Raw genomic sequence first — 15,312 nt, forward strand, 5'->3', positions numbered from 1 at the left:
GTGGGCTACTCAGCCTTTAAGGTGACCAAAGGGTGGCATCATTTCCTCACTGAACTCAGGATGTCAGGCAACTCAAACGGGACTGCTTCTTGCACCCAGCTCTTCCTGTTCTTTGGTTTGGGGCCAGAAGTTTTCTAATTCTCTGAGTTCTGGCACAATCCCAACATCTCTGTGTATCTTAAGAGGTTGACTATAACACTGGAGCTTCTAGGAAGAAGTCTAGTGCCTTTTAGGAACAGGTCCTGCCCCAGCACAAAATTCTCAGTTCCTTGCCTGTCTGGCCCCTGCTCCTCAGGGCTCCATAGGCAACGGCCCTCCCTTTTCCGATAGGAGCATCTTTTGACCCTAGAGCCACCCCACCCCCCGCCCCAGGGGCTTACCTCCCCCTCCCCCGTCACAAGAGGTTACAGACGTCCAACCGTGAGTATGGGGAGGAACAGGGAAAGTACCAGGTCAAATTCTGCAGTGTTCACCCCAGGGGAACTATGGGGGTGGGGAGTGGGGGGAAATCTTACTAGGTCCAGGGAGCTCCGCCAGGTCTGGGAGGGAGGCTATCACTTGAGGGCGGGGCGGGGGCGGGGCAGGGGGGGCAGTGAGGTAATTTCCGCGCTCTGTCGTCAGAGGTCTGAGTCGCCCCAGGGGCAGAATCGAAACTGATCGCTGCTCCAAGTCGATGCTGGTGCACTGGGTAAGTATAGGGTGGTGGCTGGAGATTGGAGGACCACCGGGAAAGGTGTGAGTACCACCCCCTTGCCTGCAAATGGGCAGGACCAGCTGCCCCAGACAGACTCCAGTAGCGGACAATCCCATGGCCCCCTCCTCCTGCTTCTCCAGCTGCCGGGCATGGAGTTCTAGCTCTTACGATTTAGAAACCTCCACAGGAGTGCAAGGGGAACCACAGGCTTTGCTTGTTGCTCAATTCTTTCCTTTCAAAACACAATCTTTGTACCTCAACATTTTCCTTGAAAGTTCTCTTTAGAGTGCTAGGGTGTAGTTCAATCATAGAGGATTTGCCTGGCACGTATAAGAGCCTAGGTTTCATCCTCAACACTGAAAAGGGGGAAAAAAAAAAAAACCAAGGGAAATTCCCCTTAGACCTGACCTAGGTGTTTGCAGGGAGCTAGCTGTTCCCTCGCCCATCCCTGCTGGGGTGGCACTAACTCAGTCTCTGGGCTCTGGACATTACCTCTCCTCCTGGCATCTCTGAGAACTCTGGTTTTTCGAGACAGGGTTTCTCTGTAGCTTTTGGAGCCTGTCCTGGAACTCCCTTTGTAGACCAGGCTGGCCTAGAACTCACAGAGATCCGCCTGCCTCTGCCTCCCAAGTGCTGGGATTAAAGGCGTGCGCCACCACCGCCCGGCTCTGAGAACTCTGATGAAGACTATCCAACCTGGGTAGAGCAGGACTTCTGCAAGGCTGTGCCCTCCCCTCCTGAGGCTCCTGTTACCAAGTCTGGTAGGCTATGGTAGTCCTAGGAGCTGACTAACAGCTCTCAGGAAAGGGTACTTTTTTAGAGAGCAAGGAGATCTGAAACTTGAGGGGTGAAGGAGCCCCAGAGGTACCAGGATGGAGGATTCTTTGGCCTCCGAGCCCCCTTCTTCTACTAGCTGCCCCTTGCGTTCCTTATGGGCAGGACTTGGAGGCCTTTCAGGAGGAGGTGTTGATCTGGGGTTCAGGTGGAACTCCCCAACAAGGTTGAACAGAAGTTTCTTTCACCTGACAGAGACTATGTGGGTTCTTCTTGACCTTGGGCTGACTTGCTTCTCTTTTCCTACCATCTCTTCAACTGCTCAGAACCGAGCCTGAAGAACCTGGCCTTCATCTGAGACGTCATCTTTGGGGTGCAGTCTGGGGTCTGCCAGCATGCCAGCCACCACAGGGCCACCCTTGGCAGAACTCTATGCTCAGGTAGACCTTCACCTGTGCTGCTCCAAGTGCACCCAGTGTCTCAATGAGAGCACCTACATCCTGAATGAAGTGGAACACGACTGCCCCAGGGAGATCTTGCTTGTCCGATACAAGCAAGGTGCCAACAATAGGGTGTGGCGTAAGGTAGGCCGCAGGCCCAGCTTCCCAAGACCTTGGCGCTATGAAGTCTGCCGCTACTATATCCCAGGATTGGGCTGTAGGCGCCACAGGAACAGATGCACCTTTGCCCGAAGCTCCGAGGAGGCTCTCGTCTGGACTTTTGAGCGCAAGTACAACCTTCCCCGCCTGAATTTGAAAGCTGCGGTGCAGGGCACCAGCGCTCCGGATAAGCTGCAAACCCCAGCTGAAACGATCCGAGCAGAGTTTGGTGGCCATTTCCAACTGCTCTGTGCCCTCTGCTTCAGGTGCCGTCCCCCATGCCTCCTTCCTGTGGATCCCAGGGGCCATTGCCCTAAGCACCAAATCTGCCCCACAGTCCTCATTCATGTTATAACTGAGGGCCGAAAGCGGCAATTTGTGGAGGTGCGGCCACAGCCACAAAACAGACGTCCTTTAAACTACTGCAACTTTGTGGGCCGCGGGGTACCATGCCGCCACGGGGTCTCACGCTGTGAGTATGCGCACAGCGCTGTGGAGATGGCTGTGTGGAAGGCCGAGCAGCTGGATGGGCTCCAGAGAAGAGATCTGCTCACATACCCTCTCCTTGGAGAGGACAGAAGGAAAACCAGTCATGATCAGCCCCCTGTGGTCCAACTGTACTGCTATGCCTGCTTGGTCACCTGTAGTTCTCAGGAGGCGTTTGAGAACCACTGTTCCTCCCTGGAGCATGCGCAGATGGTGGCCTTTGACCAGGCTGTGCACTGGAAGCACCGTGCCCCACCAATGGGGCTCTCCAAATTTGAGCTCTGCCCTAGGTAAGGAGAGTTATGTGGGAGCTTAGGGTAGGAGAAGAACCCCTACATCAGGTCAGCACCGGGGATTGTGAGGCCCCACATCTTATGTGCCCTCTGCATGTCAGGCTAGTACTTCAGTGGCCTCTGAAGAAGGGTCCTCCTTGTGCCAGCCCTTGCCCTGGAGATTCAGGGTGTAAAGCTAATGAAACCTCTATTCCCCTCACTCCAGTGTGAGATTCCATTCCTACTCCCAGTACAGGCCAGGGTCAGGCTGAGAGGGTTAGCTTCCGAGGGGGGCTGTATCTCCGTGAAGTCCTGCTGATGTCACGGCTCATCTCTCCAGGCCTGACGTCTGTGAGCACGGAGAAGTCTGCATCCAGGCACACTCACAACAGGAGTTGCAGGAGTGGGTTCAACGGGCGCAGGCCGTGGAGCTGCGGGAACAGGCTGCCTGGCAGGATGGGCTGGTGTCTTACCAGGCACGGCTGCTAGCTGAGTATCAGTGCAGCAGCAAAGAGGTGTTGGTGGTAAGTAGAGACTTGTGAGACTGGGGAAGTGAGCCGTGGGCTGCCCTGCTGAAAGTCAGGCTTTCGTGTGCAGATGGCTGAGACTGTCGATGGAGTATGTGTCACTTGCCCCCAGCCCCTGGTGCACCAGGCCCAGGAGAAGAAGACCCAGCACTATTGGATGTTCTCCATCCACTCCGAGGTGAGGGTTCAACAGCCCTGAGATCTCAGATCTCATGGGCAGACCCTGCCGTGGGTGGAGGGATTCCCAGGGTCTTAAGGATCATGGGTGAGCAGATACAGGAATCCTGTGATTGGGAGCTGTTGCTGCCAGTGACTCCACTTCCGTATGTGACCTAAGATAAACCCTGTAGCCTGCTTCCTCCCACAATGACAGGTGAGTATGGCACCCTCACCCAATGGGGTCACTCCACTCAGGGGGGTAAATTAACGTAAGAAACAGGTGTGCCAGTGTCCTAGAGGGTGAGTGTGACTTGTAATTCAGGACCCTGAAAATCCCAGCTGCTCATCCCTTTTTCTTTTGTGTTCTGGGCCTTAGGCAAGCCATGAGCAGAGGTGAAAACCAGGGCAGACTGAGCAGTCTGAGGGTCCCATACTCAGAAAGTGACAGACTGGCTCTCTCAGGAGGATTGGGTGGTCAGGGATGAAGGAATCATCACGGACCCTGAGAGAGGCTGAGGGCGCATTCGATACCACTTCACGGCTTATCTCTTTTCCAGGACCCCTTGCTACATGTGGCTCTACTCAAGCAAGAGCCTGGAGCAGCCTTCTCACTGGCGGCCCCCGGCCTCCCACCAGGCCAGCTCTATGCACGGGGAAATCACTTCTGTGTACCCAACTCCCCAGCCCAGTTCCAGGTAGGGGTGCATGTACAGGCTGCCTCCTTTGGCAGCTTTGAACAATGGGTGGTCTTTGACTTCGGTCACAGGCCGGTGCTGCTCCAGAAACTGAAGTTGCAATTGGGCCAGGCGCAGAGCCTGGGGCTCTGTGGGAAGCCAGCACCCAGACAACCCCAGGAGCTAGACTGCTGGCACACAGGCAACCGCCATGTGGTGCTTGAGGTAGATTGGACACCTGAGCAGGAAGCCCTGATGGCCAAGTACAAGGTACCCTCCCTGGCCCTGGAGTTCAGTCACAGTACCGTGGTCTGGGGCCCCATCTCTCGTACAAACTACCGGCAGAGGATGCACAAGTTTCTCTATGAAGAGGAAGCAGCTCAGCAGCAGCTGGTAGCCAAGTAAGTGGGGCAGTGGGGCTAGCAGGAGCGACCCAAGTCTGGACTTAGAGATGGGCCTTTGTCTGCGGCATAGAGAGCTGACCTGTAACTTTCCACCAGGCTGGCCATGAAGGGCCAGGTATCCCTGAAGACGGCACTGCAGACACCGGCACTTGGCATGCTCTTTGCACCACCAGGAGCCCTCTATGCCGAGGTCCCTTTCCCTTCTTCTCTGTTGCCAGACACGGACCAGGGCTTCCTGCTGAGCCGGGCAGTCAGCACAGCCCTTGTAGCTCCTGTACCTGCGCCTGACAATACGGTATACCAAGTGCGGCTGGAGACGCGGGCCAGCTCAGAGAATGCCCTGTGGCTGCTGTTGTCAGCACGGTGCTGCGTGGCTTTGGGGCTGCAACCACAAGACACCCCCATCTTGGAGGTGCAGTTCCAGATTGACCCTCTGACCTTCCGGTTCTGGCATCAGGCAGTAGATGCGCTGCCTGAGGAGCGCCTGGTGGTTCCTGACCTGCCCGCCTGCTCCCTGCCCCACCCCTGGCCCGTCCCACCCTCGTTCCGTGGCAATCACAAACAGAAGCTGGCTGTGGAGCTCATTGCAGGCAGAAGACCCGAGGGTGCAAAGCCCATCCCACCGCTTCTCATCTATGGCCCCTTTGGTACTGGCAAGACCTACACACTGGCCATGGCTGCCCTGGAGGTTGTCCAGCAGCCCCACACCAAGGTGCTCATCTGCACACACACCAACAGGTGAGCTCAGAGCTGCTTTCAGGTTGCTCACCACTGCCCTGCCACCCAGGATATCCAGCTCTTTGGTTCTTAACGAAGATGCCCATAGTGACTGGTTGCAGTTTTCAAATCCATCTGGGGTGCCCTGAATCAATGCATATATTGTGTGGGTAAGGAGATGTGGGTGGCTTTCCACAAACCTTGGACCAAGGAGAGGGTTGTAGTGGTGTTGCGTTTTGGCCTACCCCATGTTTCCTGGGCAAGGCGTTGTTTTCTTTTTCTTTTTCTTTTTTTAAATAGAAACAGGCTATTCAACCGAGAAGTTTCTCTTTGACTAGTGTGGTTTTTCTAGTTCCCTAAATCACATATTATTACAGGCATAGCGTTCTTCTTTAGCCCAGAGAATGGGGTGAAAGGAAGAGCCCAGAGCGATGGCTGTGTGCCCTGCCTATGCTGAGCTGAAGGTCTGAGTGGCAAGGCTGTTGCTTACCTGGAAGATCCTAGGCAGTACCTCCTTGGTCTCTCAACTCTCAGGCTCTGCTCCCGAAGGCCAGTCACCAGTTCTCGTTGCGGCACCCAGGAATTATGTTCAGGATCAGTGTCAGCCCCCAGCCACCAAGGCTGTCTTAGGTCACGGCTAGCTCTCCGCTTGGCCTCAACTCAGAGACCACCATCTCTAAGCTACCCCTGACCACCTGGGCTCTTTGCTTTTTGTTCCCTTTTGAGTACATTTGAGTCCATGGGTGAGACCCCTGTCTGTCTGCCTTGTGAGTGAGTGTTCCTGGCATCTAGGCAAGGCTGAACACACATGTTTTAGCCAGCAGCCTGAGTCCTGAAGGAGCATCCCACAGTGCCTCACCCTTCCTACAGTGCTGCAGACATCTACATCCGGGAGTATTTCCACGGCTATGTCAACAGTGGCCATCCAGAGGCAGCTCCGCTCAGGGTGATGTACACAGACCGCCCCCCAAGGCAGACCGACTCGACCACGTTACGGTACTGCTGCTTAACGGAGGACCGCCAGGCCTTTCGCCCACCCACGGGACCAGAGTTGGTACAACACCGATTGGTGGTCACCACCACTTCCCAGGCTCGTGAGCTCCAGGTGCCAGCTGGCTTCTTCTCCCACATTTTCATTGACGAGGCAGCCCAAATGCTGGAGTGTGAGGCTCTCATCCCACTGGCCTACGCCTTGTCGTTAACCCGTGTAGTCCTGGCAGGGGACCACATGCAGGTCACACCTAGGCTCTTCAGTGTGCCCAGAGCTAAGGCAGCCGGACACACCCTACTGCACCGCCTCTTCCTGTACTACCAGCAGGAGGTACACAAGATCGCCCAGCAGAGCCGCGTTGTCTTCCATGAGAACTACCGTTCAACCGCAGCCATCATCAACTTCGTCTCTCACCATTTCTACGTAGCCAAGGGCAACCCTATCCAGGCCAGTGGCAAAGTCCCATGCCACCCCCAAAACTATCCTCTCATGTTCTGCCACGTGGCAGGCAGCCCCGAGCAGGACATGTCCATGACTTCCTGGCTTAACTCAGCCGAGGTCACCCAGGTAGTGGAGAAGGTGCAAGAGATCTACAACACCTGGCCTCACTGCTGGGGACCCCGGGAGCAGAGACACATCTGTGCTGTCTCCCATGGTGCCCAGGTGAGCTGTCTCCTCTGGCTTCCATGGCTTTACTTTCTTTACCTGTGAGGGATGGTTTTGTCCTTTTTCCAGTCTGATCCATGTGACCATGCTGGGGTGAGGGTGTATAGGGATTGGCGAGAGGACCTGGTTCTTACCGGGTAACAGGCTCTCAGAACCCTGGACTTGTCTGCTGCAGGTCAGTGCACTGAGGCAGGAGCTAAGAAGGAGGAACCTGGGTGAGGTGTCTGTGGGCAGCTTTGAGATCCTGCCAGGTAGGTGATAGAATTGTGGGCCAGGGGCCGGCCTAATAGGGAGGTGGCTTCCAGTCTATTCCTCAGACTCGGATATGTAGGGTGGGACTGGGTTAGTCAGTCTGCTGATCCTACCTGGCCATCTGATCCATGTCTCCTATAGGGCGTGAGTTCCGGGTGGTGGTATTGAGTTCTGTCCACAACCGCAACAGTCTACTCAGCCCTGGGGCGCCGACCTCAGAATTCTTCACTGAGCCTCGTGTGCTGAACACGGTCATGACCCGTGCTCAGTCTCAGCTGGTGGCTGTGGGAGATGCTGTGGCTCTCTGTTCCTCTGGAGCCTGTAGAAAGCTCTGGAAAAGCTTCATTCGTGAGTGCATAGAGCACCACAGTGTCTTCCCTGAGGATCTGTCACTGGGGCAGATCGAGCAGGGTGTGGCCCAGAGACAGCACTGGGCTTCTTTGACACTCAGAGCTGGGGACCCAGATGCGAACCACACAGCTATGGCACAGGATCCGCCCAGACCCACAGCTGACGGAACCACAGTCACAGTGAAGACGGAGACTGGAGCCAGGGCGGCAGTCACCGCACAGATGGTGGCAGTTACAGCAGGGGACACGGCAGGAAGAGGCTCAACCTCTCGACATGCAGCAACAGGAACGTCTACCCAGGAGGGTGGGATGTCTGAAGAACCTGAGGATTCTGAGTCTGACTTCTGGCCCTCCGACTGGGAGCTCAATGCTGATGATGCCATCCTGAAGGAACTCCTTGATGAAAGCAGGCAAGTGACCGTGACGGTTCGGGAGGATGGGCTTCTGGACACCATGGTTTGGCCTGCATCCCCACAGAAGGTCCGGCAGTACACAAACCTGCCGACCGCGATGCTGCGTAAGTTGCTGCGCTCAAACCCCAAGCAATACCGCCGCTGCAGCTTCCTACAAGAGACCTTTGAGAGAGCACTGGCCACGCCACTGGATGACACGGCCTCTAACCCTATCCAAGTTAGGGGTCGCCTGAACTGCGGGATGGCCTTCACGGGGGATGAGGTGTTAGTCCAGGTCCTAGGCCCAGCAGCTGATGACAGGGGCATCTTAGGAAGCCTGCAGGGTCGTGTGATGGGTGTGCTGAAGAGAAGGAAACACGAACTGGCCTTCGTATGTCGAATGGATGAGTGGGACCCCCGAATCATGATTCCCATCAACAGTTCTGTGACCAAGATTTTTGTGGCAGAAATGAAGGACCCGCGGCAAGTTCCCATCCATCGCCTCGTTCAAGGCCAAGTGAAGCGCGTAAGGCATGAGAATCTCAAGCCTGAGGACCGGAGCACCCGGCTTTTCTGGGTCCGTATTGTCCTATGGCGAGAACGTTTCTACTACCCACTAGGCATCATCCTGGAGGTGCTGCCCAAGGCCATCACCTGGGAGCAGGGCCTTTATATCCTTGATCTAGAGCATGGCCTGAAGGCCCACACACCAGACCCAGCCTCTGTTTCCAAGGCTTTGCAGAGATACCACTCAGAGCTAAACATGGCCTCTGGTCCCCGAGAGGACTGCCGCCGCTTCTTGACCTTCACTGTGGACCCCCAGGGTGCCTGCAACCTTGATGATGCCCTCAGTGTCCGGGACTTAGGCTCAGTGTGTGAGGTGGCTGTGCACATTGCTGATGTGGCCAGCTTGGTGCCCAAGGATGGAGCGCTGGACGTGGAAGCCCGCCAGCAGGGCTCTGTGTTCTATGCCCCCAGCAGGGAGCCAGTACTTATGCTGCCAGCCAGCTTGTGCCAGGATGCGCTCAGCCTTCTGCCAGGCCAGGATCGCCTTACCATCTCTCTCTTCCTCACCATGGAGAAGGGCAGTGGCCAGATCAAGAGTCTACGGTTTGCACCGTCCATAATCTGCAATGACCGCCAGCTGTCATATGAGGAAGCTGAAGAACTGATCAAGGGGCACCCTGGGGGTGGCCTGGAGATGCCGGCCCACCTGAACTCTGTGGAAGCCTGCGTCGTGGCTGCCTGTTACTTCTCTTGGATGTTGCGCCGTCAGCGCCTGACAGCTGCTTGCTACTATGAGGCGCCGGATGAGGACAGCGTGCTGGGCTTTCGCACGGCCCACATCATGGTCCAAGAGTACATGATCCAGTTTAACAGCCGTGTGGCTGAGTTCCTTGTGGGCAATAAACACACAGAGACACTGATACCACTGAGGTGGCAGCCCACACCCAATAGGCAACAGCTTGACGGTGTTTTTAAGAAGCACAGAGGACTGGTGCCCCTGTCGCTGCACCTGTGCCAACACTTGAACACCCACTACACCCCCAGCAAGCAGCTGTGTCTCCTGACGTCCCTCTGGAAGCAAGTGCAGCTTGCAGCCAGTACTCAGGACTATCTCCAGATGGTGGATCTCATTGCTACCGATGACCTGCACCCTTCACTGGCTCCTGCGTGCCTGGACTTCCGAAAGGCTCTAGGCCGCTCTGTTTTTGGTCGTTCCAGCCAGGGTGAGCAGCAACCCGCAAGCCACTACTCGCTGCAGGTAGATTGGTACACGTGGGCCACTTCGCCCATCCGTAGGTACCTGGATGTTGTGCTGCAGCGGCTGATCCTAACGGCGCTGGGCCACAGGGGCTCTACATACTCTACCAGGGACATCGATGGTCTCTGCCAGGACTTCAGTCGCCAGTATGCCTGTGCCCAGAGCTACCAACGGCGGGCCTACAGCCTGTACCTGGCCACCCAGCTCAAGGCCCAGCCTCGAGGCAAGCTGGGCTTTGTGGTGGATGTCGAGATGGGTGCCCGCTGCTTCAAGTTGCTTTTCCCTGTCAACCGAGAAACTCTGCCTGACCCCTGCCCTATCTACTACCCCTCCCTGCAGCTGGCCGAACACCCCGAGGAGCTAGTGAGCCAGACAGGCCTGCGGCTTGTATGGCGGCGCCGTATCTACTCGGTGCAGGGGTCCAAGCCAACTTTACCACTGCTGGGGACGAGTCTTGATCCACACACCCAAATTATAGATGCTGCCCTGTGGACTCAGCTCCTAGTGCTGGTGAAGGAGCAGCGCTGGGCTGAGGTCGCTACCCTCGTCCAGGAGCAAGACAAGAAGCTTCCTCGTGGGAGGGAGTGCGTGCAGATACACCAGAGTCGCTGTGGACACTTCGTGGAGGTGGCCTGTGAGCTGAACAGAGGAGATACTCTACAAGTACAGCTTGGTGCTAGCCTGCAGCGGGGCTTCCTGGCGCCAGCCTTGCAGCTGTGGACGGTGGTGCCTGGCTTCAGCCTCTGTCTGGAGCACATGGAACGGCCGGGTGACTGCTTTTCGGGTCCCGTGCACCAGGCTCTGAAGGACCGCTACCGAAAAGCAAGCGAGTACTCAAATGTGTGGAAGCCGCTCTGCGCCCTGGAGTCCCTTACCAGTGCCGTTACAGAAAACGACTCCATTATGCTGCAGAATGTGCTTATTTCCTGGGACGCAGATCGGACGTCCCAGGGGCAACTGCAGGGCACCTTCCAGCTGGAAGCTGCCTTTCTCCAGGAGAACAGTATCAACATCCACTTTGACTGTTGCTATCTCTGCATTCGGCTTGAGGGGATCCCTCTCTCTGTTGTCAGTCCACTCCCTGCACCCAGATGCCTTGGACCCTTCCTGAGCATTGACCCTGATACATATACCTGGGTGGCCCATGGCCTGGCTGGTGACTGGGACCAGGGGCTGGGCGGTGACTGGGACCAGGAGAGTGTGGATGATCGGCAGGAGGTTCCCAGGCAAGTACATTTCTTCATCCACCACATGGCCATGGAGAAGGTTCCAGAAGAGGTGCTGAGACCTAATGCTCGGTTCACTGTGGAAGTAATATCTAAGCAGCTTCCTGACCTGTGAGTGGTTCCTATCACCTGAGGAAGAAGGTCCCAGGACCTCCTTGGGCTCCCCTATCCTGGGAAGACATGGCTTCCTCCTTAGGAGAATCCTGTTTACTTTCCCATATCCCTTCTCATCCCCAGCCGCAAGGAAGAAGCTGTGCGTAGACTGAAAGACGCATCACCACTGGTCATCAGCATTGCCTTGGGCCGGCCCATCCCCGAGCCCCTTCACCAGCCCCGTCACCGGCCCATCCCCGAGCCCCGTCACCACCCCATCCCCGAGCCCCGTCACTGGTTTATCCCTGAGATCCATCACTGGGCTATCCTCGAGCCTGGTCACCCATCACAGCAGCACTCTTTCTGCAGGGGTAGGTCTGCTCTTCAGCTTCCCACCTCTCCCCAGTGCCTGGTGCTCAAATGATCCTTGGCTTCTGTTCCACTCCCACCCTAGCACCTATCAGCAGGTTCTCAGGGCGGCAGCACCTGCTACCACCTACCGGCGGGTTCCTGGAGCGGCAGAACTACAACATCCCTGGTGGACGTCATAAGCTGAACCCTAGCCAGAACAGAGCCATCAGGAGTGCTCTGGAGAAGCAATTCACAGTCATCCAGGGCCCACCAGGTGGGGTTCGTTTGCAGAAGCCAGGGACTGCCCTGGGCAGGCAGGTGTGGCCGTAGGTACTCACACTGTCCTCTGTCCACAGGCACAGGGAAGACCATTGTGGGCTTCCACATTGTATACTGGTTCCATAGGTTAAACCAGCAACAGATGCCACCTGGCCGAAGCCCTAGTGGAGAGGAACAGCTGGGAGGCCCGTGTGTCTTATATTGCGGCCCCTCCAACAAGTCCGTGGATGTCCTAGGAGGTGTGTGAGGAGTAACGTGTGGGACTCCAGAGGGTGCTGGGCATCGAGGTACAGTGTCTCACGTCTTCACTTGCCCTAGGACTGCTCCTGAGTAGGAAGACAGAGTTGAGGCCCCTGCGTGTGTATGGGGAGCAGGCAGAGGCCACTGAATTCCCACTGCCAGGAGTGAGTAGCAGGAGTATACTCACCAAGACCTCCCAGGAAGGGAGGCCGAATCAGAGCCTTAGGTACACAACACATCAGTCTGTGCTGGGGTTAAAGCAAGGGGACCTCCACTGGACAGGGTTTCACTAAGGTTCTGCCTCCTAGGAGCATTACTCTTCACCATCGGATCCGCCAGGCCCCCAATCCCTATGCAGCAGAGATCAGAAAATTTGATGCCCAGCTTCGGGAAGGGAAAATACTCACAAAGGAAGATCTTGTGGTGTAAGTGGTAGGCTTAGAGGTGGAACTGCCCTTTGGCAAGCTCACTGGATGACGTGTGTCACCTCACACAGGTACCGGAGAGTCTTGGGGAAGGCACGCAAGTATGAGCTCGAGCGGCACTCAGTCATCCTGTGTACATGCTCCTGTTCAGCGTCGGGAAGCCTGAAAACTCTCAGAGTTCGACAGATCCTTATTGACGAAGCAGGCATGGCCACTGAGCCAGAAACCCTTATTCCATTGGTGTGCTTCTCGCGGGTTGAGAAGGTGAGGTTGGAGGGATCTGGAGCTGCTCTCTGGCTTCCTGGGGGTGGTTTATGCTGTGGTGCTGAGGGTGCGATAGGTAAGCATCACTCTTGGTTGAAGATGACCAAGAAGCCAGGATGTCTCTGACCGGATAGCTACACGGATGCCCTACCTGTCTGTGCTTCCAGGTGGTTCTGCTTGGAGACCACAAGCAGTTGCAGCCTGTGGTCAAGAATGAGCATCTGCGAAATCTGGGGATGGACCGGTCTCTCTTTGAGAGGTACCACAAGGATGCCATCCTGCTGGACACACAGTACCGTATGCATAAGGACATCTGCTCCTTTCCCTCCATGGAATTCTATGGGAGTAAGCTGAAGACCTGGTCTGACTTGAAGCGTCCACGCAGCATCCTGGGCCATGCTGGCAAGGAGAGCTGCCCTGTCATCTTTGGCTATGTGCAGGGCCAGGAGCAGAGGCTGCTGGTGTCCACCGAGGATGGCAATGAGAACTCTAGGGCCAATCCAGAGGAAGTAGCGGAGGTGGTAAGTGTCAGAGCACTCTCTTTGGTGCATGATAGGACAGGAGAGGCTTCCTGGATGAGGATGAAGGCTAAGGAAAGCTTCAGTGGTCAGGAAGGCTGGGAGCAAGTGAGGCCCCTGTACTCTGGACAGAAGGACTGGGTTCCAGCTCCATCTACCCCGTCATTTACTTAGGTCCGCATCACCAAGCAGTTGACCCTGGACCGGATGGTGGATCCCAAGGACGTTGCCGTCCTTACGCCCTACAATGCACAGGCTGCTGCAATCAGCAAGGGCCTCAGGCAAAGAGGGGTCATCGGAGTGACTGTGACTTCCATAACCAAGAGCCAGGGTGAGGCTACTCTAAGGAGACCGTTTCATTTGTGTGGGAGTCAGCAGAGGGGTTGGTGGGCAAATGTAAACTCATCTACCGCTCCCTCCTCTCCTCCCAGGAAGCGAGTGGCGCTATGTGCTGGTGAGCACGGTCAGAACATGCCCCAGGAGTGATGTGGACCAGAGGCCAACCAAGAGCTGGCTCAAGAAGTTCCTGGGCTTTGTTGTGGACCCTCACCAAGTAAACGTGGCCATCACCCGGGCCCAGGAGGGGCTGTGCCTCATTGGTGAGGGTTTGCATTTCTGGGAAATGTTGGGGTGACGCGGTGTCAAGCATGCTCAGGGCAGAACTAAGAGCCACCTTGATTCTCGCTGCAGGGGACCACGTTCTGCTACGCTGTTGCCCACTCTGGCACCGTCTCCTAGACTTCTGTGAGGCCCAGCACAGCCTTGTGCCTGCTGAGAAGGTGCGGGTCCAGAGAAGGTCTGCTTTATCTTCCTGAAGAACTCCCATCTGCCCAGCCTTTGATGTGCCAGCGACTATGCCCCTCATTCTCCTCTGCCAAGGCCCTGGGCGTTCAGTGGATTGTCACAGCTCTCTGTCCCAGCTAAACATTGGTCAACCACTTCTGCTATCTTCTTCGGAAAGACCTTGGTATTGACTGCAGTGACAGTCTTATGGGCGGTGGCCTCTTCCTGGGCCGGAAGCAGGCTTAATAATGATGACCTTCCTGTTTGTGCCTGGAGTTGAGTGGAAGGAAAAGAGCTATAGGTGGAACCCTTTGATCCCGTGTTGCTTTTCCTGGAGCATTTGGTGACTAGGACACCTCTTAGTGGCCACAAAAGACCCCAGGATATATCTTTGCTGTCAGTGGGAGCTTAAACAGGAATGAAACTCCTCTGAGGCTGTACTCTGACAGAGATCCATTTGTTGTTGCACTGGGCACCAAGTATTCATTTGTCATATTTTCTAGTCTTAATAGCCTAAAGCGAGCTCCTCTTACTGTGCCCCTCAGAGTGGGCAAGGAAGCATTCCTGGAAGAAAGACTTTTTCTCTTTTACTACTTACTACCTTATGTCACGCAGGGCTGCCTGCTCAGATAGGGGCAGGGAGGGCAGAGCCAAGCCAAAAGATCACAACAGTCCTAGGAGGTGAAACATCACAGGCAGCTGGGAATGAGGTAGCCCAGGACCACTGCTGGGCTTCTTCACCAAGCCTTCACGCCTGTTTCTAGGGCTTTAGGACAACCTAAGTCTCAATCTTTTTCTGCAGGACTGAGCAGGTAAAATCTCTCATGGCCCCTCTCATACTCCCACCTCCTGGCAGTTACAAGGCTGCAGCCACTCCCTTCTCAGTGACTCCCCTCTCCTGAGGTCAGAGATGCTACAAGTGAGCTGTACACATCAGGAGAGGTGGGGCTTCTAAGATCTGGCTGCAGAACCTCCTGTGAGAATAATGTCTGGTGTTTTCTACAAATTAATTTTGTACATTCCATCTTTTAATCTTTTCTCAGGTCATGCCTTATATAACTGTATAATTTTATTATAAAAATTTCTCTGAAAGTTCTCATGGGTGTTTTGTGGTATGGGCAAGAGTAGACAGGACTGGCCTTCATCTTGTAGCCATTGAGGGAGTCACAGGAGGAGCTGAGTACAGGACCTGGGAGAATGGGGAGAGAAAGTAGGGGTATCCTGTCTTATGACTGAGAAAATGACTACAGTCTTAGGAAGCTAGTGGATAATTTAGCAGAGATGGGCTGGAACTGGAGAGCTAAGTCTGTACTGTAGGTTTGGCTGACTGCTCTTAGTCCCCAGGCTGAAGCAGGTCCAAAGTCCTTATGGCTGTGACCTCAATGACAACTTGTCCCCTGAAATTGTCCTC

The 15,312-nt window shown here is 55.5% G+C and overlaps 1 protein-coding gene across 2 annotated transcripts; it reads left to right on the top strand.

Annotated features, from left to right (window-relative positions):
- The first annotated feature begins 629 nt into the window (after nt 1-629).
- On the top strand, nt 630-14,987 carry Helz2 (helicase with zinc finger 2). 2 transcript variants are annotated; one of them, XM_057780809.1, is made up of 19 exons: nt 630-688; nt 1,795-2,843; nt 3,166-3,349; nt 3,423-3,530; nt 4,069-4,586; nt 4,686-5,327; nt 6,177-6,960; nt 7,139-7,214; nt 7,357-11,059; nt 11,186-11,412; nt 11,496-11,666; nt 11,749-11,910; nt 11,990-12,137; nt 12,220-12,336; nt 12,408-12,600; nt 12,768-13,121; nt 13,293-13,449; nt 13,550-13,717; nt 13,809-14,987. In XM_057780809.1, exons 2-19 carry the CDS (start codon nt 1,864-1,866, stop codon nt 13,931-13,933), a joined length of 8,817 nt encoding a protein of 2,938 aa, XP_057636792.1. In that variant the 5' UTR covers nt 630-688; nt 1,795-1,863; the 3' UTR covers nt 13,934-14,987. The 2 variants fall into 2 exon arrangements, with proteins under 2 accessions (XP_057636792.1, XP_057636793.1); XM_057780810.1 differs by lacking the exons at nt 12,220-12,336; nt 12,768-13,121; nt 13,293-13,449; nt 13,550-13,717; nt 13,809-14,987 and having other exon boundaries at nt 11,990-12,075; nt 12,408-12,574.
- Nucleotides 14,988-15,312: the final 325 nt, after the last annotated feature.

The sequence above is a fragment of the Chionomys nivalis genome, chromosome 9 (genome assembly GCF_950005125.1).
Source record: "Chionomys nivalis chromosome 9, mChiNiv1.1, whole genome shotgun sequence".
NCBI lineage: Eukaryota > Metazoa > Chordata > Mammalia > Rodentia > Cricetidae > Chionomys > Chionomys nivalis.